General features: G+C 48.0%; 3 protein-coding genes across 4 annotated transcripts; 1 reads left to right on the top strand and 2 right to left on the bottom strand.

The window, feature by feature from the left end:
* Positions 1-567: 567 nt before the first annotated feature.
* On the bottom strand, positions 568-3263 carry LOC135399846 (sulfotransferase ssu-1-like). 2 transcript variants are annotated; one of them, XM_064631588.1, is made up of 3 exons: positions 2833-3263; positions 660-1634; positions 568-582 (listed from the first exon to the last, which is right to left on the bottom strand). In XM_064631588.1, the coding sequence occupies exon 2, from the start codon at positions 1622-1624 to the stop codon at positions 677-679; it is 948 nt and encodes a 315-aa protein (XP_064487658.1). In that variant the 5' UTR covers positions 1625-1634; positions 2833-3263; the 3' UTR covers positions 568-582; positions 660-676. The 2 variants fall into 2 exon arrangements, with proteins under 2 accessions (XP_064487658.1, XP_064487657.1); XM_064631587.1 differs by lacking the exon at positions 568-582 and having other exon boundaries at positions 631-1634.
* Positions 3264-6123: 2860 nt separating this feature from the next.
* LOC135400590 (sulfotransferase 1B1-like) lies at positions 6124-7062 on the top strand. The gene has a single exon (XM_064632426.1). It carries the CDS (start codon positions 6124-6126, stop codon positions 7060-7062), a length of 939 nt encoding a protein of 312 aa, XP_064488496.1.
* Positions 7063-13467: 6405 nt separating this feature from the next.
* LOC135400591 (uncharacterized) lies at positions 13468-14937 on the bottom strand. Its single transcript, XM_064632427.1, has one exon. The coding sequence runs from the start codon at positions 14935-14937 to the stop codon at positions 13468-13470; it is 1470 nt and encodes a 489-aa protein (XP_064488497.1).
* Positions 14938-15232: the final 295 nt, after the last annotated feature.

Raw genomic sequence — 15232 nt, forward strand, 5'->3', positions numbered from 1 at the left:
CGTTACACCTCACTGGCAGCTGCTGGTACCTTTTCGACTGCTACGTTTCATTGATCTGATTGCTTTGGGCGAAATTCAGGCTAAGTGTTGTGTCATCCTCTATGTTTCTTCGCCTCACCTTCTACTGTGATAATGAGTATGGTGGGCGGATATATATTTTACAAATTGCAAGATGGATTTTTGGGGTTGGTGCCTCTTCGCTCTTTTGACCCTGGCGCGCCGAGCCCTAAAGGTAGATGTGTCAGTCTCTTAGTGGGACTTCCCGGGGGAGGCGCCCCCCCCCCTAGTTCATGTTCCGGAGGGGCAAGGGCCCCCGCGCCCTCCCGCAGTCGGCGCCTATGTTCACTATCGCACTGCGAGACATACCATATTACTGTACATGCTGGCTTCGTCAGTACTCGGCAAGTGATCGTCACCACGAGTAAGTGTCACGCTCGAGGAAATCAAATAGTGTTCCATGAACGGGGAAGGCGGGGCTGGCGGTCCCGTGGTCCTTTCCATATCAGGAGCTTCGATTATCGGTATGCTATTGTCTAGAGTCTATTGGTTGTTCGCCTTGCCCCATGAAATATTTGCCCTCCCCTGAAAAAAAAGGAAAAAAATCTGGTAGCACCCAAAGGATGGAGCAAGTTTTCCTTATAGGAGCTGGTGATCCTTACTTTATTTGGTTCCTGTCCTACATGACGTCGTATTTTTTCCATAGATCAATGAAGTCAGTTCCGGACAATCTCTCCATGATCTTGGCATCCATCCGCCTGTTCATCTCCTCCGTAAAATGTCGCTTCCAGTCGCCAACAACTCCCTTCCGAGTAAAACTAGCCGTACCAGGATGCTTTTGGGACACTTCGTGGAAAACCTGGACTCCTTTCGACACGTCCTCTGTTAAAGGATTAGTGAAGAACTCAGTAAAATTCTTTTCGGCGTGCTGCTTCATTGACTTGATGTCGCTGTACTCCACAATATTTTTTAACATGTTTTCGTTCTTCACTATAATGTCGTAGGTGTCTCCGCCTAGAAACTTCGCCATATCCAGGATTGCCCCCCTGGGATCTGCTTTCATGTTTTCGTAGTGTATAATTTTTACATTAGGATCATTCCTGTGCTCGTACCAGGACAAAACGTGATCGAAATAATCGCCGTAGTCAGTTTGTCCGGTCATAAAAATCTCGAAGTAGTCTTCAAACTTTCCGTCCGAAAACTCGTAGCCCGAGAACCCCTTGGTGTGATAGTAGAAGGACACACAACAGTCCTTCGGATTTCTACAGACGTAGACGTATTTCGCTTGAGGATGCTTCGGTGTCTTGGAGTAAGGGAGGTGGGTCTTGATTAGCCCGGGTCTTTCCATCGCCTCTACCGCTTCCGCACCGAACATTTCCAGGAAAGGGCTACTGCGGAAGAAGTCTATCGCACTGGAAGGCGGTTGTCCCTCGTGAAAGAGGAGGTAGCCGATGTGTTGGGTCCAGGTCGTGCCACATTTCGGGTAGGTGACGACGAACAGGTCATCTGGACGAGGCCGGTAGGCAATGGCTGTGCGATAGTTTTCCAGAGTAAAGTTCTTGCTGAGGCGGAAGCCGTCCATGTCGATGTAGGTTGGACCGTCGGGGACATTCACTTCAACAGCCATTTTAGTTAGCCTGCATGAAGGTATGGCGAAGGATGCCCGTGTAAATAATGATTGATATAACTAATCGTAGCAGTTTATACACACAGATGGGCGACCTTGCCTCAGAAAACCGTTACGGGCGCTACGTGGGGATGCAGCGGTGTAACATCGGTCCCAACACGGACCCGGATCGTGTTGGGATGTGCACGGAATTTATACATTCTACGAGCTACACCTAGCGAAACTACAGTCGTGCTCGAAGGTTTAATAATTTTGTTCAAGTTGGATAATTACACTTTCCGTAACAAACGTCATTACTTATCAAGACTCGATATGTGCAAAATATTCGTTTAATATCATCATCTGAATTAGTAATAAAGAAGGTGCGCGTAGGGTCGTATAGCTAAAGGCTATATCTCTCTATGTTTAGTAGGTCCATTTCAGACTGCCGTTTTTCTCGCCCGTGTTTTTCACTGAGGCACATCGGATCCATTGGAATCTACTGAGCTCGACTGCCTCTCGGTTCTATTTTTGAAACGTTAATAGTAATTGGGGGTTTACGTCGCGAGACAACGGAGATCATGAGCGACGCCACAGCTGTCGGTCTGTGGATTGCTTTTGCCCATGCACCTGAGGGTTCTTTAACGTGCAATGAAAGCTCATCACACGGCACCCCGTATTTAACGTCACTCGTGGAAGACGGCGTGTCTAAGCAGCTCGTACCCTGCCACCAAGTTGCTGGCGTCCTCGGCCGGGTTCGAACCCGCGATCTCGAGATTAGAAGTCGAACACGATACCGACTAAGCCACCGAGGCCGGTATATTTTTGAAACACACGGACGAGAAAAACGGTCGTATGATATGGGAGTAGAGAGTTTTAGCACACCGTTGATAACGTGGCTTGCGTCAAACCGTATCAACCGGATCCAATCAGAGGGTAAGATTCTGAGTCACGCGCGACTACGATTGATTCCGATAGACACGATAATCTTATCAACGGTATACTAAAACTCACTAGTAACTCCCGTGTTCTACACCGTGAGAGAACTGTTATCACGAGCAACGCCTTTCTCCTCCAGATTATCTAGGTGCTTCACGACAGCGGCACTTGAGTAACCATTAACGTAACGGCCTTGACGCGCAAGGACGAGGGGAATGTGCTGGGTCATAAGCTATATACGTGAGAGGTACAACTATATCTTATAAAACAGTTATAACATGTGTGCTCACTTGGATATCCTCGGGTCCCGCGCTGAGTAGACTCAGTTGTCTGACCAGCTTTCAACAATATGAAAGGCGACCGGCAGCCCCTCACTCAATTTCCTTGACCGAATGCCACAGGCGGGGAGTAGCTGGCTGTAACTACAATCGTCAACTGTCATGCACGGCTGCCCTCCCCCTGTCGTTAGAAAGCCAGCTCTGTCTCGTTCGGTGGAACGTTCGTGCTTACGGTATACTTCACGGGTTAAGTGGAATAAGCCACAAGTATCGCGCACCTACCGCAAGAACGAATAGCGCTACCTGCTCTGCTGCTAAGGCTGACTCGGGGAATAGTATTCAGAGAGGGTTGCAGTTATCATCAGACAAGAGAGGAGAAAAACAGAAATAATGTTGGACTGATAACAAACAGGAAATCCCGTTGCTCGAATGACATTCGATCGACTGCCACCGCCCAAGCAGCACAATGAACTGAAAGTCGAGTGCAATAGGGGTGGACGGTATGTGTCTTATCAATGTTCTTAGTTTCACGAGTCTGTTCAAGGCCTTCCACCTACCCGTCCACCCCTCTTGCACTCGACTTTCAGTGCATTTTGCTGCTTGGGCGAGTGCATTGATGAGTGAATGGGATGGAAATAAAATAACGTCGTCGTTCGGCCACACATATGATCAAGGACATTAGATTTCTTCTTGCACAACTACATAACTCCGTATGCTTTGTAGATGACTTCATGTAGGAACATATCCAGTACTTTCCTTCTTCCCGTGTATTTGCTGTGCAGCTACCCGTTACAACGCGTGTAGCAGCCGTACAATATAGGAAGGAAGTAGAATAAGTAAAGAAAAAACAACAACAACGTAGACTGTGTGAGTTTGCAAGGAAGTCATCATTTTGGCATGGTCTAAAAATGGAATGTCTTGACACACTCTGTTTCGCTTTCTTTTTTTTTTTTTTTTTTTCGAGGATGAAGCTCGGTTTTTCCTCCAGTCGGGCGTCAGACGTCAGAAAGTACGTTGCTTTTTGAGAGACACAACCCGATTTCGGCATCCAACCTAGTTCTTGAGTCCACTTGCAATCACGCCTTGCATAGGTTAAACCTCCGCGCCGGCTCGACTGTCACGTTGGCCCAGCTAGCCGACCAGCCTGTCGCTACATAGTAAGTGATTCTATACGCAGCCGATTGCTTTTGTTTCGTTACTTCGCTTTACTGGCGCTGTGATCCGTGCATCACTTGCTTCTTTTTGACGGTTATTCTCACTTTATTTAGCTCATTATTGTGTTCTCTGTCTTACCAACCCTAAGAACAGTGGACGACTCGTATCAATTAAATCTCGGGAATGTATTACGTGCTCCAATGCTACCCATATCGGTCAATATACAACTTATGTACAATTATAGTATCTACGAGTTCTGCGGCTGGTATACTTATGTCACATACCTATTTTAGTCCCCCCCCCCCCCCCCCCCCCACCCTCGGCATGTAAGCATCGTACGATTAATCTCAGGGGATAACGTTCAAAGTCGGACTGCTGACCGGGGTTTTCCATCGGCGAAAATGTAACAGCATTATGCTAGCCTGTCTTGTGGACATTTAAACGAAAATGGTCCCCTCACGAAGGGAAGGGCATTCTGGGAAATTCAGTCGGCGTTTGTTCACTCGATTTTTGAACGTGATGTTGTACGAGGGGCGTTCAAGTCAAACCGGGACTTCCTGTCTCCTGAGTGTACAAATGGCTCCCGCTACTTCTTTTTCATCATTTTCACACGTGACAGGCCTCCGTGTTCACCACGTAGTGGTCCAAAGTTTGTGCAAAACAGAAGACACGTGCTAGACAAGATGGCCGACGACGAGTTGAGCGCGCACATCGAACAGCGAATTGTCATGAAGTTTCTCGTGAATGAAGGCGTAAAGTCATCTGAAATTCACAGAAGACTTCAGGCTCAGTATGGCCACGATACACTTAGCCGCAGCAAAGCGTTTGAGTGGTACAAACGGTTCCGAAACGGTTCCGAAACGGCCGTACATCAGTGCAGGACGATCTCGGCCGGGGCGGCTCAGAGCCCAGTGTCAGAGTTCCTGAGAACATCCAACTTGTGGAGAGCCTGATCCTCAAGGACCGACGGATAACATGTCTCGAACTGGCTCGAAAGGCAGACCTTTCTATGGGAACGTTGAACACTATCATTCATGAACACCTCCAGTTTCGGAAAGCCGGGCCTCATCACCAAAGGAGTCCTCCTCCTACAGGACAATGCACGCCCGCATATCGCGCATCTCACGACACGCACCTTACAGGAACTTGGCTGAGAGTTGCTGCCACATCTCCCTTACAGTCCAGACCTCGGCCCCAGCGATTTCCATCCTCGGGCCACTGAAGGCGTTCCTTGGGGGCCGCCATTTCAGCTGTGACGACGAGGTCACGAATGCGGTCCGATCATGGCTCCTACGTGTCGGTAAGGATTTCTACGCTGCTGGCATCCAAGCCCTCGTGAAACGCTGGGACAAGTGCATTAGTGCAGCTGGAGATTACGTTGAAAAATAAAACTAATTTCTCGCCTGTAAGTTCATTTTACTTTTGCGAAAAATGAAAAGTCCCGGTTTGACTTGAACGCCCCTCGTAGAATGAGGATCTGAAGCCTGTGTGTCGTCATTCTGAAAGACGAAGAAGCGAATGTGCCCCTTTCAAATCTTGGAGAGCGTCTATGTCCTTTCGCTCGCTCACGTCGAATGCCCTGAGTAACGCGGTTTTCAACTACACAAACTGGATTCAATGAGTTATAGCTTCAGTACCTATCCCTCTAACCATAACAGCGGTTCATTGACGAGAATAATGCTTTTGTTTACGATCGGGCGACGAGGTTCCAGAGTCGAATATGAGCCGTAGCTTGTGTACTCTCCACAATGTAATGACGAAATCAAGAAAATAACCACATTATGTCTCATACAATTCGTGCTCGCTCATAGTGCTCGTATACCACTCATTATAACATTTCTGTTTTTTTCCCGGATCCCTGTGCGCTCCTCCTGAGCTCCCTTCCATACCCTATGTGGATTCCAATTGATTGATTGATTGGCAAAAAAATGAAGATATTAGTCCCAAACTACTTGGGACTGGCTACTCCAGCACGCAATATTGAATTCCAATTGAAAGAGCACCGACACACCCTTGGTGTTATCGCTATCGTGTTTGTTAATTATTCTCTGATGCCTCTCCATGGAAAACGGCGGTACGTGTTTTTTCAGCGCCATTTTCGTCCATAGGCCTTCCTTCACGACTGCGCCATAAGAGATTCCGCAAGGAATGGGCGATTCTCGAACCCATCCCGCCTATGAAGAAATCTCCGGGTTGCGTTTCCCGTCCTTCTACCCGCCCCACTCCGTGACGTCTGGCCTGAACTACAAACCAAGGGACGACGACATCTTTCTGATCACCTACGCCCGCTGTGGTACTTCCTGGATGCAGCAGGTCCTCTACCTCGTTCTCCACAATGGCCAAGCACCCGCAGACGCCATTCAGTTCTACATCAAATGTCCTCTCCTTGAGCTCGAAGGAAGCGAAGCTGTCGACGCGATGCCGCGTCCGGGAATCATAACTTCCCAGCTCTCTTACGACAGAATACCAAAATCGTCGTCTGCGAAGTACGTCCTTCTGTTAAGAGACCCACGTGACGTCTGTGTCTCAATGTTCCACTACCTGAAGGGCTTCCCAAGTTACCTTTTCACATCCGGCAAGTTTACCGAATTCGTGGAGCTTTTTGTCGAAGATGAGACCGATTATGAAGGCTATTTCAATCATATCGAGTCCTGGTGGAGCCACAGGAATGACCCCAATGTGTTCTTCGTGACCTTCGAAGAGATGCAGCTCCGCCCTGCAGATGTTGTCGAGCGCCTTGTGAGATTCCTAGGTATTACAGAATTCAACGAGGACGTCGTCAAGCGTGTCTTGAAGAAGAGTTCGGCGAAATATATGCGTGAACACACTAACACACACATGGAAGAGTTCTTCTACACCCCGTTCGAGACGCTGATGGGTGACACGAGGTTGTCGGAGGGCATCTTGGCTTTTCACGCTACGGTTCAGTGTTCCGGTTTGTTGGACGCCATGAGTAATGTAAGGTGCGTGAAGCGGGGTGTAAGTGGAGTTTGGAAGGGAGTCTTAAATGAAGAGCAAGAGCAGAGGATCAAAGACCGACTATCGCAGGTGAGTGCTGAGGCAGTTGAGGAGCTTTGCAGGAGCTGAGTTGCTCTGTGAAGGATGCTAGCTTTCTGCGATGTTTTTCGTTTGGAACAACAACAACAACAACAATAGATGATGACGATGAGATGGGATTTCGTTTGGAAATAAAGTATGTATGTAAGTATTTGTAATTCATTTAATGTCATTACCGCACAGTTGAATCGTGGGTGGTTGAATACGTGTCCCTCCTTGTTCACGGTGGGGTTTGCTTGCACAGCGGTCAGCAGTGCAGTGCAACGTCTTCCAAAATCATTTGACATTTTCCTTCAAAGGGCCATATTTATCCAGGAGACTGCTTCATGGGAGAACAATGATGCAATGTTTGTTCCATCCATCCATCGTGAAATCGAAGCACGTTGGCCTCCCAGAGCGTGTACTGTGCGGGTATATTGCTACGGGAGCACAATACCGGTGCGTATTTGAACAAAAACTTTCACCGACCTCGTGGAAGTAACGCGATCACGAAACCTTGTTTTTAACTCTATAGGCAACGTTTGTGGAAACCCCCTTAACAAAAAAGAGCGCATCATATACGTCAGGCAGCGTACATACGGGGCAAGCTTTTCTGGCAACTCGAAGCAACTCGAACCAACGTCTTACGAGTAATGGGTAGCCATCGGTACCGCAAAGCAAGCGGCTTACATGTTTGGCGTCATTCAAGAGCTTCAGGAGCTCATAAATATCGTGCTGAACGGCACCCACGTGATATGTCGCACTAAGAAATATTTGTTGGCAAAATTGCGATGCATACAGTCTGTCGGGGCGACGCCTGGTGCCAGATTAACCATTTTAGTGGGATTTTAGGTTCATTTCAGTGGGCAACATTGGCGCTCATGTATCCAGATTATTATTTTTTTTTTCACTCTGTAGACGTCGCTGTGTTACGCCCATTGCGTACGTATTGCGCTGCGTACGTACGCTACCTTACGCACACGTATTACAATACGCACAACGTATTACAACGCACACAACAATACGCACGCTGCGTATTGTTACGTATGCTGTTTTACCGCCGTACTTGACGGCCAATGCGAGGTCAGTGTCTACTTCGGCACAGTGTTGCCAGCAATTTTCAATTTCGATTATTTTCTCAACAATTGAATAGGATGAAAATAGTGACGTTAGAGTCCTAAGGAGCTACACTGTTGAATGGAACTCACTTTATAATGGTTTTCCTCAACTTCTTTGCAGTGTACCACGCCCCTCGGCTATAGTTCGTTATATGAGCGATACGTACCTCGACGTTACAGTGTCTTGAAGCTTCTATAGTGAAGACATAGTATTGCTTTTTATCATGGGTGACCGGCGACGTTTGGCATGCAAAACTATCACCAACACTCTAATTAAAATATTGAATAACTGGAAGTAATGAAAACGTTCATGGCGCTTTCGATTGTTGCATGTCGGGGAATTGTGCGAGAAGTTAAAATGCTGTGAACGCGCACAGATTTATTGTAGAAACTCTAGTCTCTGTACGTAGTTCAGTGAAACCCCTGTGTCATGCGTCCGTGGATGTGCCTGCTAATCCGTTAAGCGATACCAGCGATACCGCGAAGAGCATGTTACTACTCAGAGCATCCTGTTGTTTCACCTGACGGCCTTGCGTTGCGACACGCTATCCCATCATCGGTGACATATACGTCCCCTGTTTCCGGCATACCCTCCTATTCTATACGATCACAAGAGTCAACAACCGTTGCACGAGTTACTAATGGAACATCTGTCTATTCACATAAAAGAAACTGTAAAGCGTCCATTTCATTCTACTGTAAACATTGAAACCAGCAAGCCTTTGTCCCTTTTCACAGTGAACTATATATAAAACCTACCCATTCCTGGCATTTGGAACATTACTCTTCTCCATTCTGCCGCTCCCTGGAGCACGTTTTGTTGCCATGAAGAGATCGCACACAGCTCTGCTTTTCCTTATTGTGCTGGTTGCAGTAATATTGGAAGTGCACTCTGCAGGACCAAAGCAACATTCGAACAAGCCACAATCCAACGCCTCAACGCGGCAGCCCAAACCAGGAGGTCCAAACATTATGACCAACAACAACCCTTCATGCTCTGAAGATGGGAAGGAATCTGGAGAAGACGGAAACAAGCAGCAGAAGGCAAAGTAGTGTATGTATTTGGAACAGCGCTGTCGTCTGCAAATATGTGGTCCATTGTATTAGAGACAGAGCTGCTTGTGCCCTTAGCCGTAAAATTGGCGAATAGCAAATAAACGCAAGTATGTATTGGTACAGGCCGTGTTCTTTGGTGTCGTTTCCACTAAAACATTAGAAGTTCTTGGTCAGTAAGGACCACGACCTACTAGATTATAGCGACCATGTCATGGGGACCCATTCCTAGCGCCCCATATATAGGCTAGCGGTGGCGCTACTCATAGGCCCGCTTATTACTTCTTCAATTTCTACAGTACTCTGTACAGTAGCTTCCCTTAGTATTTTTGTACAAGCGGTGGATGTCCCACGAGAGGTGCTTGCTTTAAAGTTGATTATCATCATCATCATCATTCTACGCGTTTTCATAGGAACCAGTGATAGGAACTGTTGTTGTCGTCTGCTACGGGTAGTCGTGCGCCCGCTTCTGCGCGTTCAAAATTCAAATTTCTATCCTCCAATCATGATGCAGATATCGCGGGCTGACGAGTAGCGGATCGTACGGACCGGCTCCTCATTGGATTTGCTGATTATGACATGGTCGCTATAATCTAGTACGTCAGGACACACCAGATATGAGAGATCACAATTCTTATGTTGTGAATAGCTCGCTATAACGTCCTGCCCTCAATGCTTTGAAGGCTATCTTTACGACAAGTCCTTCAATGTTCAGATGTAGAGAATAGTAACGGAGTAATAGACTATAAATTCCTCATCGGGCGTATAGTTTCCCAGCATCTGCGGTTCCGAAGCCACAGTTTCATAAACAGCGTTACGACGGTCTGATCTCTAAATTGTCCACCTGGATAATGTTTCCTACCTATCCTGAGACTTAACGTTTAATTTGTAGCCCGCTCCTAAACGTCATCTCGGCTTACGTACATGCGTCCGGACCGCAGGGCTCCGGACTCCATTCCACGTCGAGTGCGCTGTGGTCTGCGCCACATCTTCCTGGTCTGTGGAAGTACAAATAAGAGCGCGTCTTCATTGGAAGGTGACATGCAACGATTTGATCAGCGTCCGTTCGACATCGCGAAAATTCTCGTGTCGTTGTCGAACACCATACGGCAGGTGCAGGGGGTCCGAATTATTGTGGGGTTTCTCTCCCCACTGGCCCATACTGGAGGAACCCTATAACAAGGCACTTTTTCCCATCCCTCACTCCTTCCACAGAAGGAGTATATGTTTGTGTCTGCCTATATATCCTGAAGCTTCGATTAGACAAACTGTTTGTTTGTGGCAGATGCCTTTGATACGACAATAAATGATGCACATGATATGACAGGGAAGGTTCGCAAGTCCCTGCCGCGGGTGGACGGACTCTGTTATCGTGCCACAATACTTTTGCTCGCCATTCAATAGAATAGAATAGAACAGAAACAGAAAAGAAAAAAAAAAGGAAACGTAGGTCGCACTGGTGCGACCAGCTGTTCCAGGACGCTTGACGTGTGGAAGCACTGAATGTCATTCAACTCATTCAACTGCGTCATTCAACTCATGCCTTCGTATCCTGTCTTGCCTAGGAAGTGAAAAAACATCGGTCCTGGTATAGGAATGTTATATTCACCACAGAAATAACTGAGCCAAAACATGCGTCTGTCACCGGCGGCCGTACTGAGTGTCAAAGCCTCCAAGAAGACGAATAGACGGTGGAACGAAGCCGATGCCGAACCTTCCCAGGAAGAAGATCGGGGCTATAGTCGCAGGAGGCGGAGGTGCACAGCAGGAAGGACGATGTGGACAGCACGCCAGACTTTCTGATCGCTTTGCGCGTCCGGTTTCCAGCTTGCTACGGCTTGCCATGCACGAGTTCATCACGACGCACGATAACAAGACGAGGGTTGCAAGGCTCTTGTAGCTCGACATCGCCACAGACTTCTGTATGTGGCTGCGTAGGAATATTTGCCTTATGTAGCGAACATTTACGGATAACAGAAGTTACTCTTTATTGTGATGTTGATTCGAGCCTATTGAAATGAAAATGAGTAGCAGATGTTTCGTAGAGTGGGAAGGTCATTCACTGTTGTGCACCTGAAGAGAATGAAACCGACACGGCAGTGCATCACGGCGTGCCTCTTCAATCTGAGAGAGAAAGCATTTGCCAGTGTTTACGAAGAGACATAAAAGTCCTAGTATCATTTCGGTAGTGACAACATCGGAGAACCTTACCCATGCGAGACTTTGAATCACAATATATGCATACCATGGCCTCAAAAGCTGTGCAAATACGTTTCGATAAAGCGAACCTCACGAACATGATTCACATTACTTCCATACCGATGGTCGAGAGCACACTGACATTATGATTATTCTTTCGCATTAACATTATCTGGTTTCCAGGTGTCGTGATACCAACTTTAAAATTTACTTCACATGAACATCTTGCTTTCTTGCTTGCTTGTTCGTATTGCTTGCCCCATGGAAATATTTTTCTCAACCTTCTTTTCTAGTTTCCAGATGTCACCGTACGAATTTTTAAATTTACTCTTTACCATGCTTATATGCAGGACAACAAAACAATTAAACTAACCACGAGCCTGACTATATAGTTGTAGTTAGAATAATGTTTGCCCCTTTCTGTTCTTTAACGTGCGCTGAAAGCAGAGCACACCGTATTTTAAACAGTGTATAGCAAGTTCAGCAACCTTCCCACCATGGGGTTTGTAAAATACCACCAATTTGCTGGCGTCCTCGAGGTCGGGGTCGAGCCCGCGACCTTGGGATCAGAAGGCGATCATGCAACCAAATGATCCACAATCCCGCAATGTAGGTGTGCTGTGTAGTAGCTTGCCTTATCCATGATTGGGGAAGCCTGAGACACAGCACCAACAGCTCAAACATCTCAGTTGAGCTGTTGGTGTCGTGCCGTCCTTTTAAAGGCCTAAGTTCTTGCTTCCCCAACCATGGATATGTCGTCCATCAGCTTGCCTGCATTAATGCCATTTTGTCCGTCGCTTGCCTTACACATCTTTTCTGGTTCCTGTCCGAGAGGAAGAAACGGATACTAAACGAAGCCTATGGTGCACAACCTCCATTGTTGGGAGCCGAGTCGATTGCCTGGATGATCCATGGATCACGACTCCAGAGGCTCTATGTTTTATTTTACAGCTCAAGTATGTGCTGAGTTGGTTGATTGAAGGTGGAGCCGAAAAGATGATGAAAACTTGATTCGACTCTGTCAGGATGGAATTCAGTTGTGATGACTCGATTCTCCTGTTGCACACTTCGGCGTGTGTCCCTTCCTCGGACCGAAGGAAATGTTGTCGTCGCTAAACGATTTTCGTCAAATTTTGATAGTGCGCTCTGTAACTTTTCCTCCCTTTCTTTTTTTCTTAAAAAAACATATCCCCCCCTTGTGGTTAACAGCCATTCTCCATGGGACAGAAGAAGAAGAAGAAGAATCCCGCCAGGTTTCCTGCATGCTTGTCATATCTTCTGTTTGGGAGACACATTGAAAACTTCACCAGGGATTATATGAGCATGAACTCAAACATCAACACAATTTTAGTCGTCTTTTCCGACATAAAGGATGTCATGGTGATGGTCACACCTGGGTGAAAAGAGGAAGCACCGAGAAAAACGTGCACGGGGAAACGTGCACGGGAGGATGGAGGGTGCGCGCACAGAAAGAATTAAGCGCACGGGGAGATTACATTCTTTGGCCTAGCCGGAAGGACTTCAAGTGGCTCTGCATCAGCTTCTGGTCCCTACGCATGGCTCTGTCTGGTTCTCCTACTGCTGGCCCCTGACGCTTGGTTGCGGGACGCTTGGTTGGTCAGGATTATTGGGCCCTGCGTTTGGTGTGTCGTCACTGAGTGCTTCTCCCGCCGCTGGCTCTCTGGTCTACGATCAGGTGCTCCCAGGATCAAGTCCCCACCTATCATTTTAAATAGTAAAGATTTTTTGCATAACCTAATTTGCCTCTGTCTCAGTGCAAGTAACCTCTGTCCGAGAAACCCCGAGGGCTCTACCTTCTACGTTCAATGAAGGTACTGTGAACCGATCTGCTGTCGCGTATGCTGGCCCACAGGTTGCCGTATCACAAAAGACAATTCGAAACTACATCCATTACAGGTTTTTATTCATTTGTGTTCACGTAAATGTGAGTATACGTGAAAATAGATTACGTCTTCCTCCCGCTGAGGTCCGTGTTCTTCCATAACTGTAGAAGGCCTATGTTGGAGCTCACCAGAGCGTTCACCAGTGCATAACTGGTGAACTGGGACGCCAGACTGGTGTATACTTAACCGTGTGTGCCAACGTGCAGCGACGAACTGCCATGCCCGGACTGGCCGCTTACGCTTATTCCTCCTTCTGCTCCTCCTCCTTTTACCCCACCACTAACACTCAATCCACTTCCATAGCCTTCCACCCCTGTTCCAACTCCAGCTGCTCCACCTAGAGCTCCTCCACCACCTCCCAGTCCAGATACTTTGCCACCATGAATGCTTCCGCCGAGGCTACCGCTACTGTCTCCACCAATCTCCACGGCGCCTAGAGCATCCGAACCAACTACATCACCATCTACTGCCAAGCCATTGCTTTTCTTCCCGTGACCTCCTAGTCCAATTCCTAACCCTGATCCTGTACCGCTACCACCAATGCCGACCATAGCGTCAGAGCCACTGCCTCCGCTTAGGACGCCGCTTCCATCGATCCCACCATTGCCACTCAAGAGTGAGCCGCTTCCAGCCGAAGCACCACCACCTCTGAGTCCACTCCACCCTCCCATACGAGAAGCTCCCCCGATGCCTCCTCCAATCCCAGATGCAGTTAACGCGTCTCCACCTTCTAGACTCCCTATTCTAAGACGACCAAGTCTGCCTCCCGTTATCGATGTCCCCATATTACTTAGTCCACCCATTCTTGACGACATTCCACCCCATGAAGACACTGGAAGCGCATATCTGGCGCCGGAGACACCACTACCTTGCATGTATCGTGAGCCCATGACCCTCATTGCCTCTACTGCTGGGATGCCAGCTAACCGCATCGCTCTTGGCTGGATTGCAGTTGAAGACAGCCCAATGCGACGATATCCTCCTGAGACTCCCATGGAAGGAACGCCTTGGATTCGTTGCATTTGATAAGCATTCACGAGTCTTCCTCCCAAGTTTCCTCCATAGATTCCAGATGAGCCGTACTGACCCATATTCCTCACACCATACTGGGCTTGAAGACCGCTGCCGCCTACAACGTATCGCCCTCCGAAAGGCTGACCGGTGCCTCCCATGACATACCTTCTTCCCAGATAGCCACCATTTCCGCCGATAACATATCTTCCTCCCACTGACTGCCCGCTGTTTCCCATTCCGTATGCTTGCATGCGAGACACTCTCAGAGCCTCGTCACCACCGTTCGTAGCACCAGCTGCGTAGCTTAACATTTTCCCGCCTGTAGCGTACTGTCCACTTCGACCACCGGTAGTGCCTTGCAGCAGTCTTCTTCCGTTCGTGCCAATCGCCAGGGAACCACCGTCGTTATTTCCTCCGATGCGGACGCGACCTGCACCTTCAGATTGTGCAGCTAGGTTTTCTTTACGTTGCTGAGCGAATCTCGGTACACGTTTCTGCGACATTATCTGTACGTTGACCACTTTCTTCTCTGTCATCTGAGACATACGTACAGTTAGCCTCTTTTGTGGCAGATCGCACAGGGCGCGTTGGAGCACTGCTATCAAAAGAATGACACTTGCTAGAGCCTGTACATGCATGGCGGCACTTTCACGTCCGAGCGGTTGCCCACTGTTGAGAAGATACCTCAGAATACAACGAAGAGAACCTTAAAGTCTGAGTCGGCGCAGATAGAGGACGGCTTTTATTTGTGCAGTCGCTAAGACGTTTCCTTTTTTGTTTTCAGTACGCCTCCCGCTGACATTAGCATTCATGCATTCTGAGCGCTCCAGCACGTGCACAGATTGCACAGATGCTTTAAGCAGGTGGCGCGCAGGTCAACAACTGAAACGCAAGACTGCCGTGCAGAGATCTTTATTTCGTTTTTCTTCCGAA

Source organism: Ornithodoros turicata, chromosome 7 (genome assembly GCF_037126465.1).
Source record: "Ornithodoros turicata isolate Travis chromosome 7, ASM3712646v1, whole genome shotgun sequence".
Lineage (NCBI taxonomy): Eukaryota > Metazoa > Arthropoda > Arachnida > Ixodida > Argasidae > Ornithodoros > Ornithodoros turicata.

Coding starts and splice junctions, on each gene's coding strand:
- LOC135399846 (XM_064631588.1), bottom strand. CDS start 1,624: ATGGCTGTTGAAGTGAATGTCCCCGACGGTCCAACCTACATCGACATG.
- LOC135400590 (XM_064632426.1), top strand. CDS start 6,124: ATGGGCGATTCTCGAACCCATCCCGCCTATGAAGAAATCTCCGGGTTG.
- LOC135400591 (XM_064632427.1), bottom strand. CDS start 14,937: ATGCATGTACAGGCTCTAGCAAGTGTCATTCTTTTGATAGCAGTGCTC.